At 42.1% G+C, this 22,358-nt stretch overlaps 1 protein-coding gene across 1 annotated transcript; it reads left to right on the top strand.

Moving 5' to 3' along the window:
- Positions 1-7,514: 7,514 nt before the first annotated feature.
- On the top strand, positions 7,515-12,615 carry LOC126503059 (CKLF-like MARVEL transmembrane domain-containing protein 2A). Its single transcript, XM_050144558.1, has 5 exons — positions 7,515-7,739; positions 8,020-8,133; positions 8,235-8,393; positions 11,732-11,833; positions 12,442-12,615. The coding sequence occupies exons 1-5, from the start codon at positions 7,515-7,517 to the stop codon at positions 12,613-12,615; spliced, it is 774 nt and encodes a 257-aa protein (XP_050000515.1).
- The last annotated feature ends 9,743 nt before the right edge of the window (positions 12,616-22,358 follow it).

Consider the following 22,358-nt stretch of genomic DNA (forward strand, 5'->3'; position numbering starts at 1 on the left):
GACAGTGTCCTTTGCTTTACAGAAGCTTCTCAGTCTCAGGAGGTCCCATTTATTCAATGAGGCCCTTAATGTCTGTGCTGCTGGGGTTATATGTAGGAAATGGTCTCCGGTGCCCATGTGTTGTAGAGTACTTCCCACTTTCTCTTCTATCAGGTTCAGTGTGTTCGGACTGATATTGAGGTCTTTAATCCATTTGGACTTGAGTTTTGTGCATGGTGATAGATATGGATCTATTTTCATTCTTCTACAGGTTGACATCCAGTTTTGCCAGCACAATTTGTTGAAGATGCTCTCTTTTTTCTATTGTATACTTTTAGCTCCTTTATTGAAAATCAGGCGTTCATATGTTTGTGGGTTAATGTCAGGGTTTTCTATTCGATTCCATTGGTCGACTTCTCTGTTTTTATACCAATACCAAGCTGTTTTTAATACTGTACCTCTGTAATAGAGTTTGAAGTCAGGGGTGGTAATGCCTCCAGACGATCCTTTATTGTATAAGATATCCTGGGTTTTTTTGTTTAAACAAATTTTATACTAAAAGTTAGACATTATCTGTTCAGTGCATTTCATCCCACAGAAACTCCTGGAGATTTCAGTGCTGAGAGAAGGCCCCCAATGGCCGTGATCTACGGGTTGAGAACCACTGCCCTAGCTGGTCTAGCCACCCTGAGAGAATCTTCCTCCAGAAGGGAAAAGGGAAGACAGCTGAGCCTGAAATGGAGAATTAACAAACGGTGCTGCTCAGTGCTCATGGCAGACTTCCTCATCTCAGCTGTGCCCAACACAGGCCTTAGCTCCACTCCCTTGTCTCGGGAATTCAAAGAGAGGAACCCACGGACAAGGCTGAGTCCCAAAAAGGTTTTTGGCTATTATAGACAGAAAGCTTGGGGACTAGGGAGACAGATTTTTGGTTAAAGCATCCTGCACATAGAGAGGACCCCAGGTAGGGTGGCTGACAAGTACCTGTAACCCCAACTCCACAATCCAACTGCCTCTTCAGGCCTCCACATGCCAACTACCCTCACATGCGCATAGCCCCACACAGAAAAGCATACAGACAAAGAATAAGCCTTTAACAAGCATAAAAGGGAAAGCTTAAAGATGAAAAAGATTTGGGGCAGAGGATCTGGAGAGATGGTTCATTGGTTAAGAGCACTGGCTGCTTTTCCAGGGACCCAGGTTCAGTTGTCAGCACCCGATGGCTCACAAGCATCTGTGGCTCCAGTTCCAGTGACCTGACACCCTTTTCTGATCTCCATGGGCACCACACACACACATGTGGCATAGATACATGCATGGAGGTAAAATGCCCATGCATATAAAAAATCTAAAAAATATATTTTAGCATTTATGGCAGAAAGTAGTACTCCAGAAAGAAGACAAAACTCCTGAGAGAGACCCAAGATATGGCAAAAACACCAGCTGTTTTTTTCTAGCAGCTCTTTGTAGGACTTCTGGCAGAAAGGAGCCCAAGACAGAAGTAGTTTCTATTGAGACTGGATAGCATGTTGAGCATATCATAAGAGGGCACTCACTATGTAAGTCTCTGTGGACCAACCATGCAGGGGACCACGTGCCACGTATGCACTGTTTGCCAGCTAGGGAAGTGGGACCACACGAAACCTGTGTGTTGTGTGCTATTTTAATCTCATTCTGACAATAAAGCTTGCTTTACGAAAGTGAAGAGGAGCAGCCCAAGGTTATTAGAAACCAACCTTAATTTACCCAGTTACCACTCAAGAATGACCACCAGATGCTAGGCACCCTCCCCCCAAGGCTATTCAGAAGTTAACTGGGATCCTATTGAAAGGTTAGATTTGGGGAAATCTACGGTAGCAGTTGTTTTATATGGTATGTATTCATCTTTTGGGAAGTAGATTTTAAATTCTTGGGCCACTTGGAACAGGATTATTCCATGAGACTAAAAACGTTTAGTGACAGCTCAGCCTCAGTTCAAGCGGAGAACCTGGTCGAGAGATGTAGCTAGGGTCCATCAAACAATGGGATAGTTCTAGAAGTTAGGAGATTTCCCAAGATCAAATACCTGGCGAGGACAGTAAGCAAGTAGGAGTGTTACAGCTCTGGAGCTGCAAAGATATCCTGACTTATCCTGTTCCTGGAGCCGCAGTAGGACAGCTCAGCCCTGGAGGGACTTGTGGTGCCAAGGTGCAGTGGGTGAGCAATCGTGTTCCTCTCCTAGAACGCCTCTGCAGCTGAGCTCTCTGCTCTGCTTCTCTGACTGATCGTCCTGGCAGGGTTATCTGCTGCTTCTTCTGAGGCCAAGATGTTACTTCTGCTACGCTCTGCTAAAGGGAAGCTGATACAGAGGTGCAGCAATAGCCTCCCGTCCGAGCCAAAAGTTGTTACTTTTTCTGCTCAGCCTTGCTCAGGCCTGCTAAGGGAGTGTCTCAGAAAGGTTTTTCTGCTCAGTCTCCTAAGGAACATCCTAGTCAGGTTTTTCTATTCAGAATCAGTGAATGAAGATCTTCATCCAAGACTCTTTTGAGAAGAGATTTATTTGGGAAGGAAGAGTCCCAGAGAGTGTCTGTTCCTGCCAGGTGAAGGACAGCCCACAACTGAACAAGCAGAAGGGCTTCTTAAGGGCTGAGTTTTCACAGGGAGAAGTTTTTTCTGCTCAGGGATTGGTTATTTAGTTGGTCAGGGGCAGCAATGGCTCTGATTTCAGAGCCAAACTGTGTTTCTTTCACTGGTCCTTTTTATCCTTTTGGCTCTAATCTTAGGGCCAGGGCATACTTCTTTCTCTGGCTCTGTTTCAAAGGACAAAGTGTGTTTCTTTGGCACTGGTTTCAGAGTCAGGGTGTGTCTCTTAGGTTCTGGGTTCAGGGATAAAGTGATTCTTTCCCTGGTTAAGGTATCAGATCTGGGGTATGTTTCTTTCACTGGCTCTGGGTTCAGGGTCAGGATGCTCAGGAATTAGTTGGTTCCCTGCATAGGAATTGGTTGATTTTGTATTTCAGTTGTACAGGGGCAGAAACAGTGCTGATTTCAGGGTCAAACTGTGCTTCTTTCACTGGTCTTTTTTAGTCTTTTGGCTCTAAATTTAGGTCCAGGACATATTTCTTTCACTGGCTCTGATTCTAGGGACAAAGTGCGGTACTTCAGCACCGGTCTCAGAGTCAGGGCGTATTTCTTTAGTTCTGGGTTCAGGACTAAAGGAGTTTCACTGGCTAAGGCCTCAGTGCCAGGTGTGTATTTCTTTCACTCTAATCTCAGAAACAAACCATAAACAAACATAGCTTTCTGAGAAACATATTAGAAGCTATTATAAAGAGAGTCTCTGACCATTCAGGTTGTACATAAACAGGGTACAACAGCTGCTGATCTTTTAAAGGTACAAATAGCCCTACATTTAAAATGGTTGACACACAAACGTGTATGGATGGAAAAATGGTCTTTGACATCAGAAAAATTGCAGGCACTCGAACGGTTGGTACAGAAGCAGCTAAATGCTCAACATATTGAAGAATCAACCAGTCCTTGGAATTCTCCTGTATTTGTCATTAAAAAGAAATCTGGAAAATAGGGAATGATAACAGATATAAGAGCTGTTAATGAGTTGATCCAGCCAATGGAAGCTTTACAAGTCTAGAATTCCCTAGTCGTCTTTATTACCTAAGAGATGGTATATTATAGTGATTGATTTAGAAGACTGCTTTTTATTATACCTTTACAAGAAAAGGATAGAGAAAAAAAATTTCCTTCATAGTGCCTACTTATGACAAATCTGAGCCTGTTAAAAGATATCAGTGGAAAATCTGTACATAAGGAATGTTAAACAATCCTATAGGGCAAGCAGTTATAGAAAAATTTAATTATACTGTAAGAGATATGCTTAATAAAGACAAGGGGACAATAAAGATCCCCATAGATAAATTGTACAATGCTTTATCAACTTTAAATGTTTAAATGCTAATGATAAAGGAAAGACAGCTGTAGAGAGATTTTGGATTGATGTGGGATGTCTTTCTGTATATCTGTTGCTTTTATTGGTTAATGAGTAAAGCTGCTTTGGCCTCTGGCAGGGTAGAATATAACCAGGCTGGAAGGGATATATAGAGAGAGAATAGGTGGAGTCAAAGAGATACCATGTAACTGCTGAAGGAAACAGACACTGGAACCTTACCCAGTGAGCCACAGCCTCATGGTGATACACAGAATGATAGAAATGGGTCAACTTAAGATATAAAAGTTAGCCAGGAATATGCCTAAGCTATTGGCCAAGCAGCATTGTAATTAATATAGTTTCTGTGTGATTATTTGGGTCTGGGTGACCGGGAAACATAAGAACAATCTCCATTTACATTGGATAATAGAAAATAACCGCTGAATTAAATCATCCTGTATACTTTAAAGATGTGTTGACCTCAGAATGGAAATCAGGATATGTGTTATTTGGGGAAGAGGTTTTGTTTCCAGCAAAGAAGAAAAGCTATGGATACCATCAAGATTGATAAAGATTAGGTTTGAATGGGAGAGATCTCTCGATTAAAAGAGATAATAGCTTATCAAACAGTGTGGCCATTCAATCCAAACTAACTTAAACAACTAACAAATCCTTTTCATTTGATCAGATATAACCTGACAAAAAAGAACCTCCCCAAAGGTAGAGTTGGGGCAGGGGTTTGCTTTTGTCTTTCCAGGAGAATTGAAAGTATTGAATTAAGGAATCTGAAGACCACTGGACAAATGAGTTCACCTGAAGAAAAAGGATGAATTGTCCAGAAATAAAAAAGTCTTAAGAAAAAGAATAAATTGGCCTAATGGTATAGCACATTTCCAACAGACAAAATTTCATAAATCTTCCCAAATGTTTGTTTCTGCTGTTCTCTACAGACATATAAGACAAATGGTCTTTTTGTAGTCCCAGTTCAGTTAAAAAAAAATAAAGCTGTCTTTGGAATTCGAAAGTAGCTCTCTCTTTCTCTAAACCCAACCATGCTTGTCAAAGGAAAATCCAAAAGCTCTCTCTCTCATGTCAGAAGGGCCACTTGACATGAAACAGAAGAGAAACCCAAATTCAGGGATAATTCTATTGTCACTAATCTCATAATTCTTTGGTTTTATTTTGACTCCTAAAATTTTCTTATGCTATAAATATTATCTCAAAAGTTATCAGGTTAATATATGTATATTTAAACTTTCTGTTGTGATATTATATAGAGTACTAACTAGTTCTAGAAAAAGGCTTCATTTAGCTTTCTGAACATGATTTCAGGTTTAAGTCTCTTAGGTAAATAGGAATTAAGCTTGTGTACTCTGGATATACGTAACGAATTGTGGTTCCTTAACCTCTTCAAGATCTGCTGTATATGTCATTTAAATTATTTAAGTTTTCTGCAGTGAACCATGGCCATTCCTAACAGTGACCTTTGAAGCCTCCAAAAGGACGAGGGAGCCCCACAACAATGATTCCCCCTTGATTGTGGTAACACCACTAAGTTGACAAACACCACCTAGAGATTGGCTTTGGACTACAAACTGTTGAGGACAATTTCAAGGTGGCTTCATCCCCTACTTTAGTCAGGACTTCCCATTACACAGAGACTGGCAACAAATGTTACAGTTAGGACTTAACCTTTATTTTGATTTTATCAGGGACCCCTAGAGATGCCTTTACTTCCAGACAACAGAAAACCATCTAGAGTAAACCATGTCCACATTCCCAAGAAGAGGGGTGGGTGGTTTGGGGTCATTCAGTGAGTTATGGATATTTGTCATGATTTAGGGGGGTTGATTACAAATTGTTATTGGTCATGGTCAGGGAAAAAAAAGCTGAATAAAAGAAATTAGATTCTGGGATCTCATTCTAAATACAAAAAAAGGGGGATAAAGAAATGACAGAATAAACAAGTAGCTCATTTTACTCTACTTTTAAACTAAAAAAGCAACTAATAGTCTTAAATATTTTACATTGATAAGAATTTTTGTATATTAATACAAATTTAAGATTATGTTTGTTATAGTGTATATGTTTCTACTCTTGTTTAAGATATTTTTATATATTGATACAAATTTGTCATTTTTGTTAGAACATATTGTACATACATTTCTGTTACAAAGAAAGCAAATTCCATATGGACTTTCTTATTTAAGGTATTGTACAAATGCAGCTCATTTAATAATGTAATGTAAGCTTCTAGTCCTTGAAAGTTATTATTACCAACTATTTGGGGAAAATAAAGGAGTTCAGGTTAGTAGTAAACTATTACAATCAAACTTGTAGTAATGTTAGGTATGTTTTCACAAACAGAGGTATATTTTAGATAGACAGGTAGTCTTTAAACATTTCAGAGATCTACAGCATATGGCATTTAAGATGTTTTAATAATATAAGACTTTTTATGACAATGAGTCGTGGCTGTTCCTGAAAGCACCAATCTACTTCAGAGAAGACGATGGGTATCAAAGAAAGTCCATATGGAGGTTGCTTTCTTTGTGGCAGAAGTTAACCACTGGGCAAGAAACTGTCCTTGTCTCAACTGCTAACAGTATGCTGGTCCAAACCGGACAAGCAGGAAACAAAAGAAAGCAACTGTCTAACTTTGCAAAGACAGGGTTAGACAGTTCTTCAAACTTCCTGTTTCACAGAAAAGTCTATCAGCTATTCTAGGTTTGTAGGCTGAAGATATATATCCTCCCTTCATCTCATAGCCACTGCAGAAGGGTTTTCTGAATCTCAAACCTGTCCCCTCCTCAGAGAACTCCAGACCGTCCACCACCCAGGCTCAACTCTGCCAGGCACTCGAGCTATAAAGGGCATTGACTAAATGCAGTGGTTTGCAACCTAATTAATGCTGGGGTTGTTTAACGCAGTTCCTCGTGTTGTGGTGACACCCAACAATAAAATCATTTTCATTACTTCTTCATAACTGTAATTTCACTATCGTTAGGAATCATGGTGTAAATATCTGTGTTTTCCCTTGGTGTTCGGGGAGCCCTGTGAAAGGATCATTAGGGCAAAGGGGTCGCAATCCACATGTTGAGGACCACTGGTCTAGTAGCTAGTGGGTCATAAGATCAGGCCACTGTGGGCAGCAAACCACACTGTTTTCCATTTTCTAGGGAAAACAAACCTGGCTGACAGAAGCCAGGAGGGACAAGCTGTAGCTCTTGACACCATCTGATAGGAACTGCAACGAGATATGGATACTGAGATCATTGTTAAAGTAATCTGGCCTTTCCTTCCCAAATATATTGTGTCTGACAGATCCTGTGCCTCTCGGCTGCAATCCTGTGTCTCATCGATGCCTTGCTGGTCTCCAATGAGATGAGGAAAAACAAGAAAAAAAGCCCTGAGACTGTAACTAAGCCCTCCACCGTCCATTGAGACAGAAGCTATGATGAAGTCACCCAGCCCTTCCAGAATTTGACTGAGAGACTCGTGTCCGCGTATAATCAATCACTCCCTCCAGGTCATCACAGAGCTCCAAAGCACACATGTGTGTGGCCATAAAGACAGGACTGCTAAATCGTCAACACGTCTGCTTCCTCGTATGGCCTTGTGTAAAAGTCACATCACACTCCCACTCCTTCACAAAGCTGTCCCAGGAGGACAGAAGGGACAGAAACCCAGGGCGCAACAGCCACAAACCTGGGACTCCTTCTCAAGGAAGGCCTCGCTAGGACCAGTGGGGCTCCGCGCATTCTGCCGCGTGGAGGGTGGGATGTTCCGCATCCACAGGGGTGGGGCGATCCTGCTGGTCCACGAGATGAGGCGGGCTCGTGCTGACCAAGCCTAGGAGTTGGAATTCTGCAGTCCCAACCGTCAGTTGAGCACCATCCTTGAACGGGTCTGAAGACACCAGGCTCTCTCTTGAGCTGGGCCTGTTCAGGGACTGCAGGCAGGGCTGAGCAGTGAGAAATTGAGAACTACTGCCAACCATGGCCGAGCCTGAGCCTCCGCCTGGGCCTAGGCCTGGGCCTGGGCCTGGGCCTGGACCTGAGCCTGAGCCTGAGCCTGGGCCTGGGCCCGGGACTGCACCTCCGCCACAAAATCAGCCCAAGGATGATGTAGGCACAAGAAAAGGGTTTCAACGCTACAAGTGGGAATTCAAAGACAGCAATAAAGAGTTCTGGACAATGGGACATGCTGAGGTCAAGATCCTGTGTTTGGTAAGCTGGATTGGAATTCTAGGGGTGTCTATGGACGGGAGGGCCGTAGAAGTCGGGGAGAACCCTTGCAACAGCTCAGAAATACGTATTTTTCCACCCAGGGTTGCATGATCGCTGGAATAAAACTCTTCGAAACAGTGGCCACACACCCCATCCTGATCCTGATCCTCACTATGGAAGTGTCCTTCTTTGCTTTCTTCATCTTCCTTTACAGCTTCGCCCTTAACAGATACATACTCTTTGTCTACTGGCCCATCACTGTAAGTAAAGAATGTAGGAGAGCTGTTGCCAGTCACCTTCTAAAAGCACCTGGAAAAAGACAACCTCCTCTACTGGTGCTCAGGGTGGGAAGCTGGGTTAGAGAACCGAAGCCAGACAGAAAATGCTCCCCCAAAACCTAACTGTGTTGGGTCAAAGAAGAGTAATCGAGGCTTTGCTGTCTCAGAAACAGGCAGGGTTTCAAAACCAGCCATTTTTGCTAATGTTTTTTTGCTGGCATCCATCTCATTGGGATATCATTCCAGGATTCAACACAGAAAATCAGACTCTGCATAAACCAGTAAGGTAGGGGGAAAGAAATGTCAAACATGGCTAAACCATGTCAGGTCTCTAGTGAACAGGAAGAATGCTTCAGGAGCAAGGCCAACCTGAAACAGTCATCCAATGGGGTGAGGCTGAGCTTGGGAAGTCCCTCAAGCATCCATTCCTCTGGTCCCTTATCTATGCCTCAGGGACTGCAACAATCCATAGTGAGACTGGCCACACGTAAACTTCTTACCATTGTGTCTTAGGTCTCAGGACTAGAATTCCCTCACCTCACTTACAGAATCACCAAACGTACCCAGCTAACTTCCTCCTAGCCAAGGAGCACCTCAACTTCCAGTTCCCTTTGTTCATTACCCACCTCTAGAGCCCTTGGTTCCCCAATTCCTTTCACTTCACAAACCAGCAAATGAGCCCCCCGAAGTCAAATAACCTGCCCTTCAACTAAACTCAACTAGTAAACAGCACAAAAGAAAAAGAAGAAAGAACCAAACTTAATGAAATATTCTTCTGTTCGCTGTGACTTAATTTTTTCAGTTGTTTTAGACTTAATCTTTTTAATTCCTTCACTAGGCATGTGGTCTCTGTCTTTTTACTTTGTTTTCTGTCCATTCTGTTTCCAAGAGTTTTCAGTTTAATTCTCCTCTTCTTCCTTCCTGTCTTGGGGGTCTTCATGACAATTGATAGATCCCTGGACACTATCAACTTTAAAAGTTAATTAATTTTGTTTTGTTAAGACAGGATTTCTGTATGTAATACTTCACTTTCTTTGAACTCAATCTGAAGACAATGTTGGTCTTGAACTCACAGATCTTCGTGCCTCTGCCTCCTGAGTACTGAGATTAAAGGCGTGCGCCACCACAACTTGGCCACTAACAGCTGGCAGTGACCTGGAGGGAGGCAGGAGCTGGTACAGAGGCCATGGAGGATGCTGCTTTTGTCTCGCTCCCCATGCTTTGCTCAGCCTGCTTCCTGTAGAACCAAGGACCACCAGCCCAGTGAGGGCACAACCCATAGTGGGCTGGGCCTTCCACCATCAAACACTAATTAAGAAAACACCCTCAGAAAAACCCTTTCTGAGGAGTAGATGGGGGATGGGTTGGGGAAGTAGGAGGGTAGTGAGAGGAGGAACTCTGGTTAGTATTTAAAATAAATTTTAAAAAAATATTAAAAGAAAAAGAAAAAGGAAAATGCCCTACAGCCGGATCTTATGGAGACATTTTCTCAACCGAGGTGCCCTCTTCTCTGATGACTCTAGTTCATGTCAAATTGACATCAAACTAGCCAATACAAAGTCTTACGCCAAAGCCAAGGAGAGGCTTAGGAAATCAAACCAGCACCCTGAGAATACTGCATCCATAGGGGAAAGATGGGGGAAAAAAAGACGTACACATTTTGCCAACACAGAGAAGCAAGAAACATTGATCCGTACTTGATCGTGGGAGTGAGAAGGGATGGGTTTTCTCTAAGAATAAGAAAGCTGAAATCTTTCCCTTACATAGGTTTGGAACCTGAGTTTTTGCTGCCCAGAACCTGGAAAACTCATGCCTTATGTTGCTGATGTTCTAATTACATCCTCTGAACTCAGAACAGAAATAAATGCAGAACTGCAGCCAAAGCATGAAGGGATGAGTGATAGATTTGGTATTTTAAAACTTCTCCAAACTAAGAATCAGTATTGGCAAACATGGTCAATGTTTCAATAGCATATATCCATAATCCTGAAACTCAAAGACCAAACAGGAAGGCTAAGCTCAATGCCATTCTGGTCTTATAGCAAAAATTCTGTATCAAAAAATAAATAAATGGGGGGCTGGAGAGATGGCTCAGTGGTTAAGAGCATTGCCTGCTCTTCCAAAGGTCCTGAGTTCAATTCCCAGCAACCACATGGTGGCTCACAACCATCTGTAATGAGGTCTGATGCCCTTTTCTGGCCTGCAGACATACACAAAGAATATTGTATACATAATAAATAAATAAATATTAGAAATAAATAAATAAATGAAACAAGTTGGAAGATTAGAATCCCGAGACTCAGAGATCATAGATGAACTAAGATGTGAGAAAATAAACAATGCTGTTTAAATGACTGCAGACAAAAATAAAACTATAACTCAGGTCAGTGGTGGCACACACCTTTAATCCCAGCCCCTGGAAGGCAAAGGCAGAAGAGCTCTACTTAGAGGCCAGCCTAGACTACAGAGGGAGTTCCAGAAGAGCCATGGCTACACAGAGAAACTCTAAGTCAAAAATACAGTGTTGAACAACAGCAACAACAATGTTGTAAGGAGGCTGTTCATTTGTTCCTGGCTGCCCAGACTCCCAAAATAATCACACAGAAACTGTATTAATTAAATCACTGCTTGGCCCATTAGCTCTAGCTTCTTATTGGCTAACTCTTACATCTTAATTTAATCCATTATTATTAGTTTATATTTGCCAGAAGGCCTCGTGGCCTACTGGCTAGTTCCGGCATCTGTCTCCAGCAGGGATACATGACTTCTTCTGACTCTACCTTCTTTCTCCCAGCATTCATTTTATTTTTCCCCACTTACCTCTATTCTGCTCTGTATAAGCCCAAGACAATTTATTTATTAACTAATAAAAGCATCACATATACAGAAGGATCTCCTACATCATCTCCCCTTTTCTGTTTAAATAAAAAGGAAGGTTTTAACTTTAACATAGTACAATTACATATACAAAGCAGGCATCAAGCAAGTACCTAACAGATACCTTGAGGTAGTCTGTTTGTGCATTTATTTACATGATTACTGATAGGCACAAGACACCTGGTTTTGTAGACAAGATGGCATCTTGTGTCTCACCTGGGCTGACAGCAGTTAAGTTTGGACCCCGTCCTCTACTCGCAGAGGCCAGCAGGGAGCCATGGTTGACCTGCTTGGCCAGAAACATATTTACCTTTGTATATTTTGTTTTAAATTGTCAGGGTTGTGCAGGAGCATTTGATCATGGTTACATGGAGTAAATTGGGCTGTGTCTGGGGTGGGTGGAGCACAACTGTCTAAGACCAGCTTATCTCTTCCCCTTTCAGGACCTCTTCAATGACCTCTTCTCCTGCGTGTTCCTCATAGGTGGCGTAGTGTTTGCCACGAAAGCCAGACGAGTGATGCCAAAGCCCTACTTAATAGCTGTGGTGAGGTGTTTCTGCTGAGCGTTGGGCCCTGCTTAATAGCCGTGGTGAGGTGCTTCTGCTGAGCAGTGGATCTCCTCAAATCAGCCTCACAAATGTCCTGGGATCAAGGCTGGGTTGCAGCACTGACTCTGTGGAGCGCTGGTCCAGCCTGATCTGCAGCATTGCAAAAACCTCATGTGTATCTATAACACTGGTACTCAGGAGGTAGAGGCAAAGGATCCAAAGTCCTTGGCTCAATAATGAGTTCAAGGCAAGCCTGGGATACATGAGACACTGTCTCAAGCAAATAAACAAACAAAACTTGGGGGTGAAAGCAAATTTAAGACATTGGTCAATGTTTCTAATGGAGAAGACACGTTTTTAAAGGTGGTGTCTAGGAAGGCAGACAAGTTACCTGTCACCCTCCCTCATGTTTGTCCAAAGGAAAAAATGTAAACCAGATGAGGGGCACTAGGCATGGAACCAGGGAGAACAGATTGAGGGTGGATCTGGGAGGGAGACATTTAGGGGTACACTGTGCATCACCTCCGAGGATAGACTTAGAAGGGAATCTGTGCATGCCTTCTGGGTGCGTGATGAAAATCATAATGATCCATTTGTTTCCCTAGATCCTTATGGGAGTGGCCGCCATTTTTGTTTTTATCGACCTATTTCTTCAAAGGCAACACCTCAAAGGAACGAGGATCCGAAAGGACGCTCTGGCAGACACTGGCCTCCAAAAGCTGATGGAGACAGATAATAAGACAGATAATAAGACAGACAATAAGCCAGATAATAAATGATGGACAGTGACACCTGTGGCAGAAATGGCAGCAAGTTTTGGGGCCAGGCCTTCTGACATGCTCCCCTGTTGGCGTCCTAGTCTACTTTTCTTTTCCATCAATAAACACCTCTTGGAAAGTAAATTTCCTCTTTAAACAAATTTTATACTAAAAGTTAGACAATATCTGTCCAGTGCATTTCATCCCACAAAAACTCCTGGAGATTTCAGTGCTGAGAGAAGGCCCCCAATGGCCGTGATCTACGGGTTGAGAACCACTGCCCTAGCTGGTCTAGCCACCCTGAGAGAATCTTCCTCCAGAAGGGAAAAGGGAAGACAGACAAGGAAGGGAGGAGATCAATAGGGAGGAGCCTGGAGTCCTGAGCCTGAAATGGAGAATTAAGAAACGGTGCTGCTCAGTGCTCATGGCAGACTTCCTCATCTCAGCTGTGCCCAACACAGGCCTTAGTTCCACTCCCTTGTCTCGGGAATTCAAAGAGAGGAACCCACAGACAAGGCTGAGTCCCGAAGTGCTTGGGGACTAGGGAGACAGATTTTTTGGTTTAAGCATCCTGCATGTAGAGAGGACCCCAGGTAGGGTGGCTGACAAGTACCTGTAACCCCAACTCCACAATCCAACTGCCTCTTCAGGCCTCCACATGCCAACTACTCTCATATGCACATACCCCCACACAGAAAAGCATACAGACAAAGAATAAGCCTTTAACAAGCATAAAAGGGAAAGCTTAAAGATGAAAAATTAAAGATTTGGGGCAGAGGATCTGGAGAGATGGTTCATTGGTTAAGAGCACTGGCTGCTTTTCCAGGGACCCAGGTTCAGTTGTCAGCACCCGATGGCTCACAAGCATCTGTGGCTCCAGTTCCAGTGACCTGACACCCTTTTCTGATCTCCATGGGCACCACACACACATGTGGCATAGATACATACATGGAGGTAGAATCCCCATACAGGGAATGAAATCACAAGATAGCTGCTCGCCCTGGCTGTGCAGACAACAGAGCCACACCAGTCAGAGCTGCAGCTAGGCCTCAGGCTGGCTTCTTTCTTGCCTCAAGCCCTCTAAGTGAGCCTGGGATTTTCCTGTTGCAGCCTGTCTCCAACAGCCTCCTGATGCCAACCAAACTCCACAGGCCCCAAACTCCAGAGGAGCCTGGACTCCATTTGGAATTAGCCACCCACAACTGGCTGGCACTTCCATGCGTGCAGCTTCTGCATGTTCTCTTGATCTGCTCTCAGACAGCTGGCTCCTTCTCCCCTTGGATTGCGGACTCCCCTGGATACCCCTCCTCTGACACACTAGGTTAGTCGCCTCTACACTAGCTCAGGCTACCAGTGCTGTGGCCACCACATACTCGCAGCTCACAGCTCTACATGGGCAGTGACTGCTGCCCTTAGCCAAGGCTGGACACTGCCTGTGTTCTCTGCCCAACCACGCTACATAATGACAGTCAGTCTCACCCTTCAATGTCACTATCAGCAGATCTGGGGAGATACCTGGGAATTCTTAGAGGGGGGAAATTGATTTAAAAAAAAAAAGAGGGCAGGTCACCCCACGTTAAAAATGGGAATATATAATATATATATGTAGGGAGTTAGGTCTGTGAATAGTTTCACAATAGATGATTTGAAAATGGACCGATTAAACATTAATTCAGAATCAACTTAGCTGGGATTGAGGTAATGTCAATTATAATCGTTACCATTTTTGTTAATTCGTGTTTTATCCCTAAAAAAATTGTTTGATATTGGTGCCAAATTTAAAAAAATTGACTAATAAGATATAATTCTTAGAAGTACAGACTATGATATTAAGAAAAATATTTGGGCCGGGCGATGGTGGCGCACGCCTTTAATCCCAGCACTCAGAAGGCAGAGGCAGGCAGATCTCTGTGAGTTCGAGACCAGCTCTGGTCTACAGAGCTAGTTCCAGGACAGGCTCCAAAGCCACAGAGAAACCCTGTCTCGAAGAAAAAAAAAGAAAGAAAGAAAAATATTTAGGGGGCTGGAGAGATGGCTCAGAGGTTAAGAGCATGGCTGCTTTTCCAGAGGTCCTGAGTTCAACTCCCAGCAACTGCATGGTGGCTCACAGCCATTGGTAATGAGATCTGGTGCCCTCTTCTGGTGTTCAGACATACATGCAAACAGACCACTGTATACATAATAAATAAATTTAAAAAAAAAAGAAAAATATTTATACAGAGACAGAGGAGTTTAAAGCAGAAGTTATCATACCATTGTATAATGTAACTAAAGAGGAGGGGTCCAAGGTTGTTAGAAAACCAACCTTAATTTATCCAGTTACCACTCAGGAATGACCACCAGATGCCAGGCATCCCCAAGTCTATTCAGAAGTTAACTGGGATCCTATAGAAATGTTAGGTTGGGAGAGATTTAAGGAAGCAATAATTTCATATGGTATACATTCACCTTTTGTGAAGCAGATGTTAAATTCAATGTAGGGCTTAGAGGCTGAGAGTTCCCAAGATCAAAACTTTGGTGAGGACCATTATGCTGATGTGGAAAGACATATTATATTTGATGATCACGCCTTGGCCCTATGCTGTACTGCATCTTTAAATGATTGAGACAAGATTGAAGAATCAGGAAAGGGGTCTGAGTGATTTACTAAAATTATACAAGGCCCCCAAAAAAACATCAATGATTTTGTACAAAGACTGACTTTAGGTGTGAATAGAATGATATCAGATTCAGCAGTCAGATGAATACTAATTGAATCTTTTGCTCTTGAAAATTTTAATTTAGAATGTAAAGGGGTGATGAGGCCGTTAAAGGCAAGTTCAGCACCCACACGTGAATGGATTAGAAATACAACTGATATCAGATCTCATGCTTATGATGATACTTGGATAGGAGTAGTGACTTTAAAAATTTTAAGAAAAATCAAAAGGTTAGATGTGTTAACTGTGGTAAACCAGGTCGTCTGAAAAGGGACTGTAGGCAGGGCATTCCTAGGAACAATGATATTTTTCTAGAGAGAATCCAAACAGAGGGGCTCCACCTTCTGGAATATGCAGGTGTGGCAAAGGCCAACACTACATTAATGAAGGGATAAGAAAAGTAACCCCTTGCTGTCAGGAAATGCCATAGGGGGGCTATTGCAGGCTGCCATGTGAAATTTAATTCATTCAACACTGGAAAAGATTTAATTAATTAATTAAAAGACTTAATGCCTGTTAATGAAAAACCATACTGCTTTGGATGACAAAACAGCTTTAGAAGACAAAACAAAAATTTCAGGAGAAACCAGAAAGCAAATATTTTGGCACACTTACATAAATGATCAAAGACCAAAGTTAAAACTATGAAAAAATAGCATTGTAATTGAGAGTATGGTAGAGACAGGGGAAGATATAATAATGATCGTATGAAAGTCTTTGCATCCAAATTGGCCTCTTCAAGAGTTAAGTGTTCAGCTTTTAGCGACTGTAAAACACAAAATGAGCAAATGCACAGGGCCAGGACAAAGGAGACAATTAAAGCGGGTGTGGATAACATAACAATGGATTTATAGGAATATGGTTTGTTACAGTGATAGAATACCCAGAAAACATTCCTCTAATCTCAGAAACAAATTATCAACTAACATATGTTTCTGATAAAAATATTAGAAGGTATTATAAAGAGTAGTCACTGACCATTCAGGTTGTACATAAACAGGGTACAGCAGCTGCTGATCTTTTATAGGTACAAATAGCCCTACATTAAAAATGGTTGACAGACAAACCTGTATGGATGGAACAATGGCCTTGGACATCAGAAAAATTACAGGCACTCGATCATTGGGATTGATTGGCTGATACAGGAGTAGCTAAGTGCTCAACATATTAAAAAAATCAACCAGTTATTGGAATTCTCCTGCATTTGTAATTAAAAAGAAATCTGGAAAATGGGAGAATGGTAACAGATATAAGAGCCGTTAATCAGGTGATCCAGCCAATGGGAGCTTTACAGTCTGGAATTCCCTAATCTTTATTACCTAATGGATGGTCTATTATAGTGATTGGTTTAGGAGACTGCTTTTTTATTATACCTTTGCAAGATAAGGGTAGAGAAAAAATGTGCCTTCATAGAGCCTACTTATAAGATACCAGTATCTTATCTTAAAAGATACCAGTAGAAAATCTGTCCACAAGGATGCTAAACAGCCCTACCTTGGGAAGTAGAAAAAGACAAGCTCTCCTGAGTAAATTGGGAGCATGAAGACCTTGGGAGAGAGTTGAAGGGGAGGGGAGAGGCAGGGAGCAGAGAAAAATGTAGAGCTCAATAAAAATCAATTAAAAAAATAGAGGAAATAAAAACAGCCCTACCTTGTGACAATATTTTATAGAGCAGCCACTTGAAATAATTTCTAATTGGTTTCCTCAATCTAAAATTTACAGTTGTATGGATGATATCTTACTGGTTGATTCAGATGCAGATACCTTGGAGAAAATGTTTGAAGAAGTAAAGAAATATTTTCCATGTGGAGGATTACAAATTGCTCTTGAAAAAATAGAGGAGATTCTATTAATTACCTATTATATAAGATAGATTTACAAAATATCCAATCACAGAAAGTACAAATCAGGAGAGATCAATTATAAACTCTAAATGATTCTTTTAAATTGCTAGGAGATATCAATTGGCTATGGCCCACAATTGGATTGACAACTCATGATCTAAGTAATGTATTTCAAATTTTACTAGGCAATAAGGACTTAAATAGTCCAAGAAAGTTATCAGCTGAGGTTGAGAGAGAATTGGCTTTGGTAGAAAAGAAATTACATAATGCACACGTGGATCGTTTGGATTGATTGTATTGTGTTTATTTTACCTTCTACACATTCTCCTACTGGAATTCTAATGCAGAGCAAAGATAATATCTTTGAATGACTAATTTTACCACACAGAGTAAAATATTAAAGATCTATGTAGAAAAGGTTCCTGAATTGATTCTGAAAGAAAAATTAAGACTTCATCAATTAGTAGGAATAGACCAAGCAGAAATTGTGGTACCTTTTACTAATTCTGAAATTTCCTCACTATGGGACAGAAAGAAACATTGGCCAAGAGCTTTCAGTAATTTTTGGAAGAGATTAGCAACAAAAAAAATCCCCAAAGCAAGAGACTTCAGATTACAAAGAGAACTAATTGGATCCTTCCTCACATTACACAGGGAATACCAATTTCTGGAGCACCGCATTTTATACTGGTGCAAACAAATCAGAAAAGGCAGGTTATCAGTCAAGAAATTTAAGTAAAATGGCCCAAAGCCCTTCTGATTCTGTTCAAAAGTCAAAATTACATGTTATTCCCATTGTATTGTTAGATTTTCCAGAACCTCTTAATATAGTTACTGACTGTCAATGTGCAGAAAGAGTTGGTTTACACATTGAAACTGCTGAACTTATTCCAGATGATTCAGAATTAACTTTCTTATTTATTCAATTACAAGAAAAAAATCAGAACTAGAAATCATCCCTTGTATATAACACATATCAGATCCCATATGGGTCTGGCAGGCCCTCTAGCCCACAGTAATGATGAAACTGGTCAACTATTTCATCAGAATTTCATAGGAAGCACAATGTTAATAGCAAAGTTTTGAAGATTCTCCCATCACTTAGCAAAAGGCAAGGAAATTATAAGGAAATATCCTACTTGTTCTCTTTATGACTGGCCATCACTTCGCTGGAGTTAAGAGAAGATGTCACAGCAGTTCACCATCATCTTGATTAGAGATGGCCATGTAAAATAAGTCTCACAGGAGACAACAGATCTACAAGACAATTTTGATTGAGGTAGATTTTTATGTGATAATTCATGTCCTTCCCTAAAAACAAGGTTTATAAGAAAATAAGATTTAAAATATTAAAGCTGCACCCCAATGCCTATATACTCAAGAATGTACCTTGCCCTACCACTTAAACTTTGCAATTTAAAAATCACCCAGGTGATGACGGTTTTAAAGACATAAAGGGATCATAGGGAACAGTTGAGGCTTGTGTGGGAGCCCACGCAGGACTCAGCTTCCACCTGGAGCCAGCTCTGACTTAAAAGTCATTTGAGTTCAAGCTTGCCTGCTCTGCTTGCTCCAGCATCTCTGAGGGCTGTGAGAAAGTTCTGATTAAGCCCATGGGAAAGAGCATTTTACCCAGGAAAGAGAGCACCTTATCTATGAAGATACAGGCTAGTGAATGCCAGCCGAAAGCACATCCAGATAAAAAAAGAAGAAGAAGAAACTGCTTGCTGCTAGCAGAATTTACATGAGAGATATGAACCTTGTGGGGGCTGAGGAATGCGGGCCCATTTCCCACCCTATCTGCTGGTCAGAGAGTTTGGGGAATAACAAGGCTTAACCACACCTTCTAGCACAGGAGGTGGCAGCCTGGGCCCTTTTTGAAGTTACATAAACTCGGTGCCACCCTGACAGGTAGTCAGGATGTGCCGATGTATCTCTGCTCCTTTGACTGAACTATGAGGTCCCCTGGGGAGGAGGTGTTTTCTGCCCACGTGACCAAGCGTACTTGACCTGAGTCATCCCCCTACCTAGGAACAGAAGGCTGGTAATGGGAAGAATGTGCTCTCGAGTTAACGAAAGCCTTTGTTACCTTCTCCCCCAGTTTACATTGCTTATCAAAGTTGTGGAAAAATAAACGCGGGGGATCTAGAGATCTGAATAATCCCGGAAACTCCCTCCCAATACTGCCCTAGGTTTTTATGCATCTTCATATTTTTCACTTATATTTCTAAAATTCCCATGCCTCTACCCTGTCAGGAAGTGGTTTTCGTTGACACAGAACCTGCTTGCACTTTCTCCCCAAAACAATGCAGAGGGGCGGTCAGCTGACTGCACCTCTCTCTGTCCTGCCTTCTGCCTCTGGTCTGTATAAAAGCAAGTTCTGAAATAAACTCTTGGCTGTTTTGGCTTGATCAAACAGACCTCCTGAATCTATCCTGTGTTTTCTGCCTCAGTTTCTTCCATCTGACATTTCCCTAACTTTAATGCCCTCCAATCCAGGTACCATGACTAATTTTGTGGGAGCAGGCTCCAACAGGTTTGCAAATGTACGGCAGCACTAGAGTCCCAAAGAGAGTCCAGTTACAAGGTTGGGCCGTAACCATTTTAGAAATTCCAGTGCCAGGTGATAATCACCAGAAGCACCAGGTACAGTGAAATGGAGCAGGCTGAGATCTAAAAGACAGGCTATGTATATGCTGCCGAGGGTGGGGCCAAAGAGATACTTTATTTTTGATATTGCAGGAAGACATTTAAGAGATTTTAATTTTAAAAATATTTAAATATATAAGGCTATGAGACATTCATGCTTATGAAATGTTTTATATTGTTAATATTTGGAATTAAAATAAAGGGTCACAGCCATCAGCACTAAATGCTAACCAGAAACTGGGATGTTCATTTCTTGTAATGCAGCAAGACAATGACCTAAGCAGTCTGGTAAAGGGCTTGAAACAGTTTCTCAGTCCACTGAGTCGCGGATCCTTTGGGGGTTAAAAAAACCTTTTTACAGGGATAGCGTAGGACCATCGGCATGTCAGATGTTTCCATTAAGATTCATAACAACGACAATACAACAGCAACGTGAACATTGTTGTGTGGGTGGGGGGTCACCACTGTAATGATTTCAGCCACGTAAGGCTGATACTTCCAGGTTCCAGGTTCATGCAGGTGCAGACAAGGCCTCAGGCACAAGTGCCTAAAGGCCCCCTGGGATGTTAAAGGGCCCTGTGTGATCCACATATGACTCAGCTAAGCCCTTTGTGCATGAGTGGTTGCATCATCTACGTATGACTCAGCTAAGCCCTTGCGGGCATGCATGAGCCCCATCATCTGTGTATTGACGTAACCACGTCAAACCCCTGTGCACATGCACAAGGCAGCTTTTAAAAGCCGGATGCACCATCTTCCTCTCTCTAAACACTGAATTCCCAGGCCTGTGCATGCCCCTCTAATAAAGTCCTAAATGGATTTGATGCGTGTTCCGTGTTTCCTTCCTGCTTGCGTCAGGTAATTTTAACCACAACATGGGAAACTATATTAAAAGGTCAAAGCTGCTAACCTACTGTAGAATGTTAAGAAATACAAGTTAGTGCACGCCTTTAATCTCAGCACTCGGGAGGCAGAGGCAGGCGGATCTCTGTGAGTTTGAGGCCAGCCTGGTCTACAAGAGCTAGTGCCAGGACAGGCACCAAAACTACAGAGAAACCTTGTCTCAGAAAAAAAAAAAAAAAAAAGAAAGAAAAGAAATACAAGTTAATATCTATCCTTATAAATGGCCGTTTGTTAATTATAGCCATGCTAAATACTACTGATACAATTACAGGGATAAAACTTTCTTAGTTCCCTGTATATTATTTCAAAAGTTAAGATTAATATAAGAAACAAGGTTATCTATTCAAATATACCTGTGTGGCCCAAAAATACTTCATAGATCTGCAGAATATGGCATTTAAAATGTTTATTAAAAGTTTATGATATCAGACAGAGACTCCCAGATCCTGGCAGTGACCTAAGGTCTCCAATGAAGATTATGGGGCACCATAATGTTCCCACCTAGATTTAATAACCCTGACTATTGGGCAAGATGTCCCAATGTACCAGCTGCTGCCAGGACCCGGTCCAGATGTGGACAAGCAACAGGACACTGGAGAAGAGATGGCAACCCTTTTGCCTGGACAAAATAAGGTTGGTTTACCCATGTTCCTCCACAGAAAAAGACTCTCATCTTGTGGGCCTGGGGAAGACCACTATTCTGGTACTTCTCCCTCCAAAGCTATGGAGAGCTGGGTATAGCAAACTGGGTATGGACTAGTCACTGTCATTATTAATAGATTAGAAAGCTGCTTAGTCTGTACTCTGGTATAACTTATCTTTCTGGGATCTCTGATAGTATTGATGGCTACGCTCTTTGCTTTTGCACACTTTTGAGTCTGGGGTCTCGCCTCAGTGTGTCCTTGGACCCTTCCAGTGTGTGTGCAGGCGTGTGTGACTCCACACATGGAGGCCAGAAGGGGCTTCACGGGGTTCTCCTCTGTTACTCCCCACCTGTTCTTTGAGGCAGTCTTTCCCTGATATAGGCATATCAGTTTCTCCCCAAGGTTGGAAGCCAACAAGGCCTAGTACCCTCCCATCTCTGCCCACCTCAGAGTTGGAGTCAAAAATACCAGGGGAAATGCCTGGCTTGTCACATGGGTTCTGGAATCGGAACCCTAGTCAGCATCAATACAGAACAGCAATCACTGCTAACAGCTGAGGAAACTCTCCTGCCCCCACCCCCTTTACAGTGTGCCGATTTAGTCAACATTCTCCTCTGGTAAGTTACCTGTTCGCATCTCTGGGCCATTCCCTCATTATTGAGTTTCAATTGATAGCCACGGTTTTTTTTTTTTTTTTTTCGCAGCACAAATCAGAAGTGGGTATCTCTCTCTTGGACCCCTCACTTGTCCTCCTTGGGTACTGTGAGTGAAAACTGAGCTACCAGGGTCTCATCCTTCCAAGTCCTGTCCCAGGCAGCCTCTGACCAATGTCCTCCTTTCTCTTTAGTGAACTTTGGCTATCCTCTAATCCAGCCAGTAAGTCCCAGGACTCCTCTTTACTTTATTTAATTTTTGGATTGTGAGCCTAGCCTTTAACTACTGAGCCCTATTTTTATTTATTTTTATCTTAATGTGTGTTTTGTCTGCATGGTTGTGAGTGTACCATGCCATGAAGTATCTATCCA

This window comes from Alexandromys fortis, unplaced genomic scaffold (genome assembly GCF_014885135.2).
Source record: "Alexandromys fortis isolate MF-2015 unplaced genomic scaffold, M_Fortis_MF-2015_v1.1 scaffold_1, whole genome shotgun sequence".
NCBI classification, from domain to species: domain Eukaryota; kingdom Metazoa; phylum Chordata; class Mammalia; order Rodentia; family Cricetidae; genus Alexandromys; species Alexandromys fortis.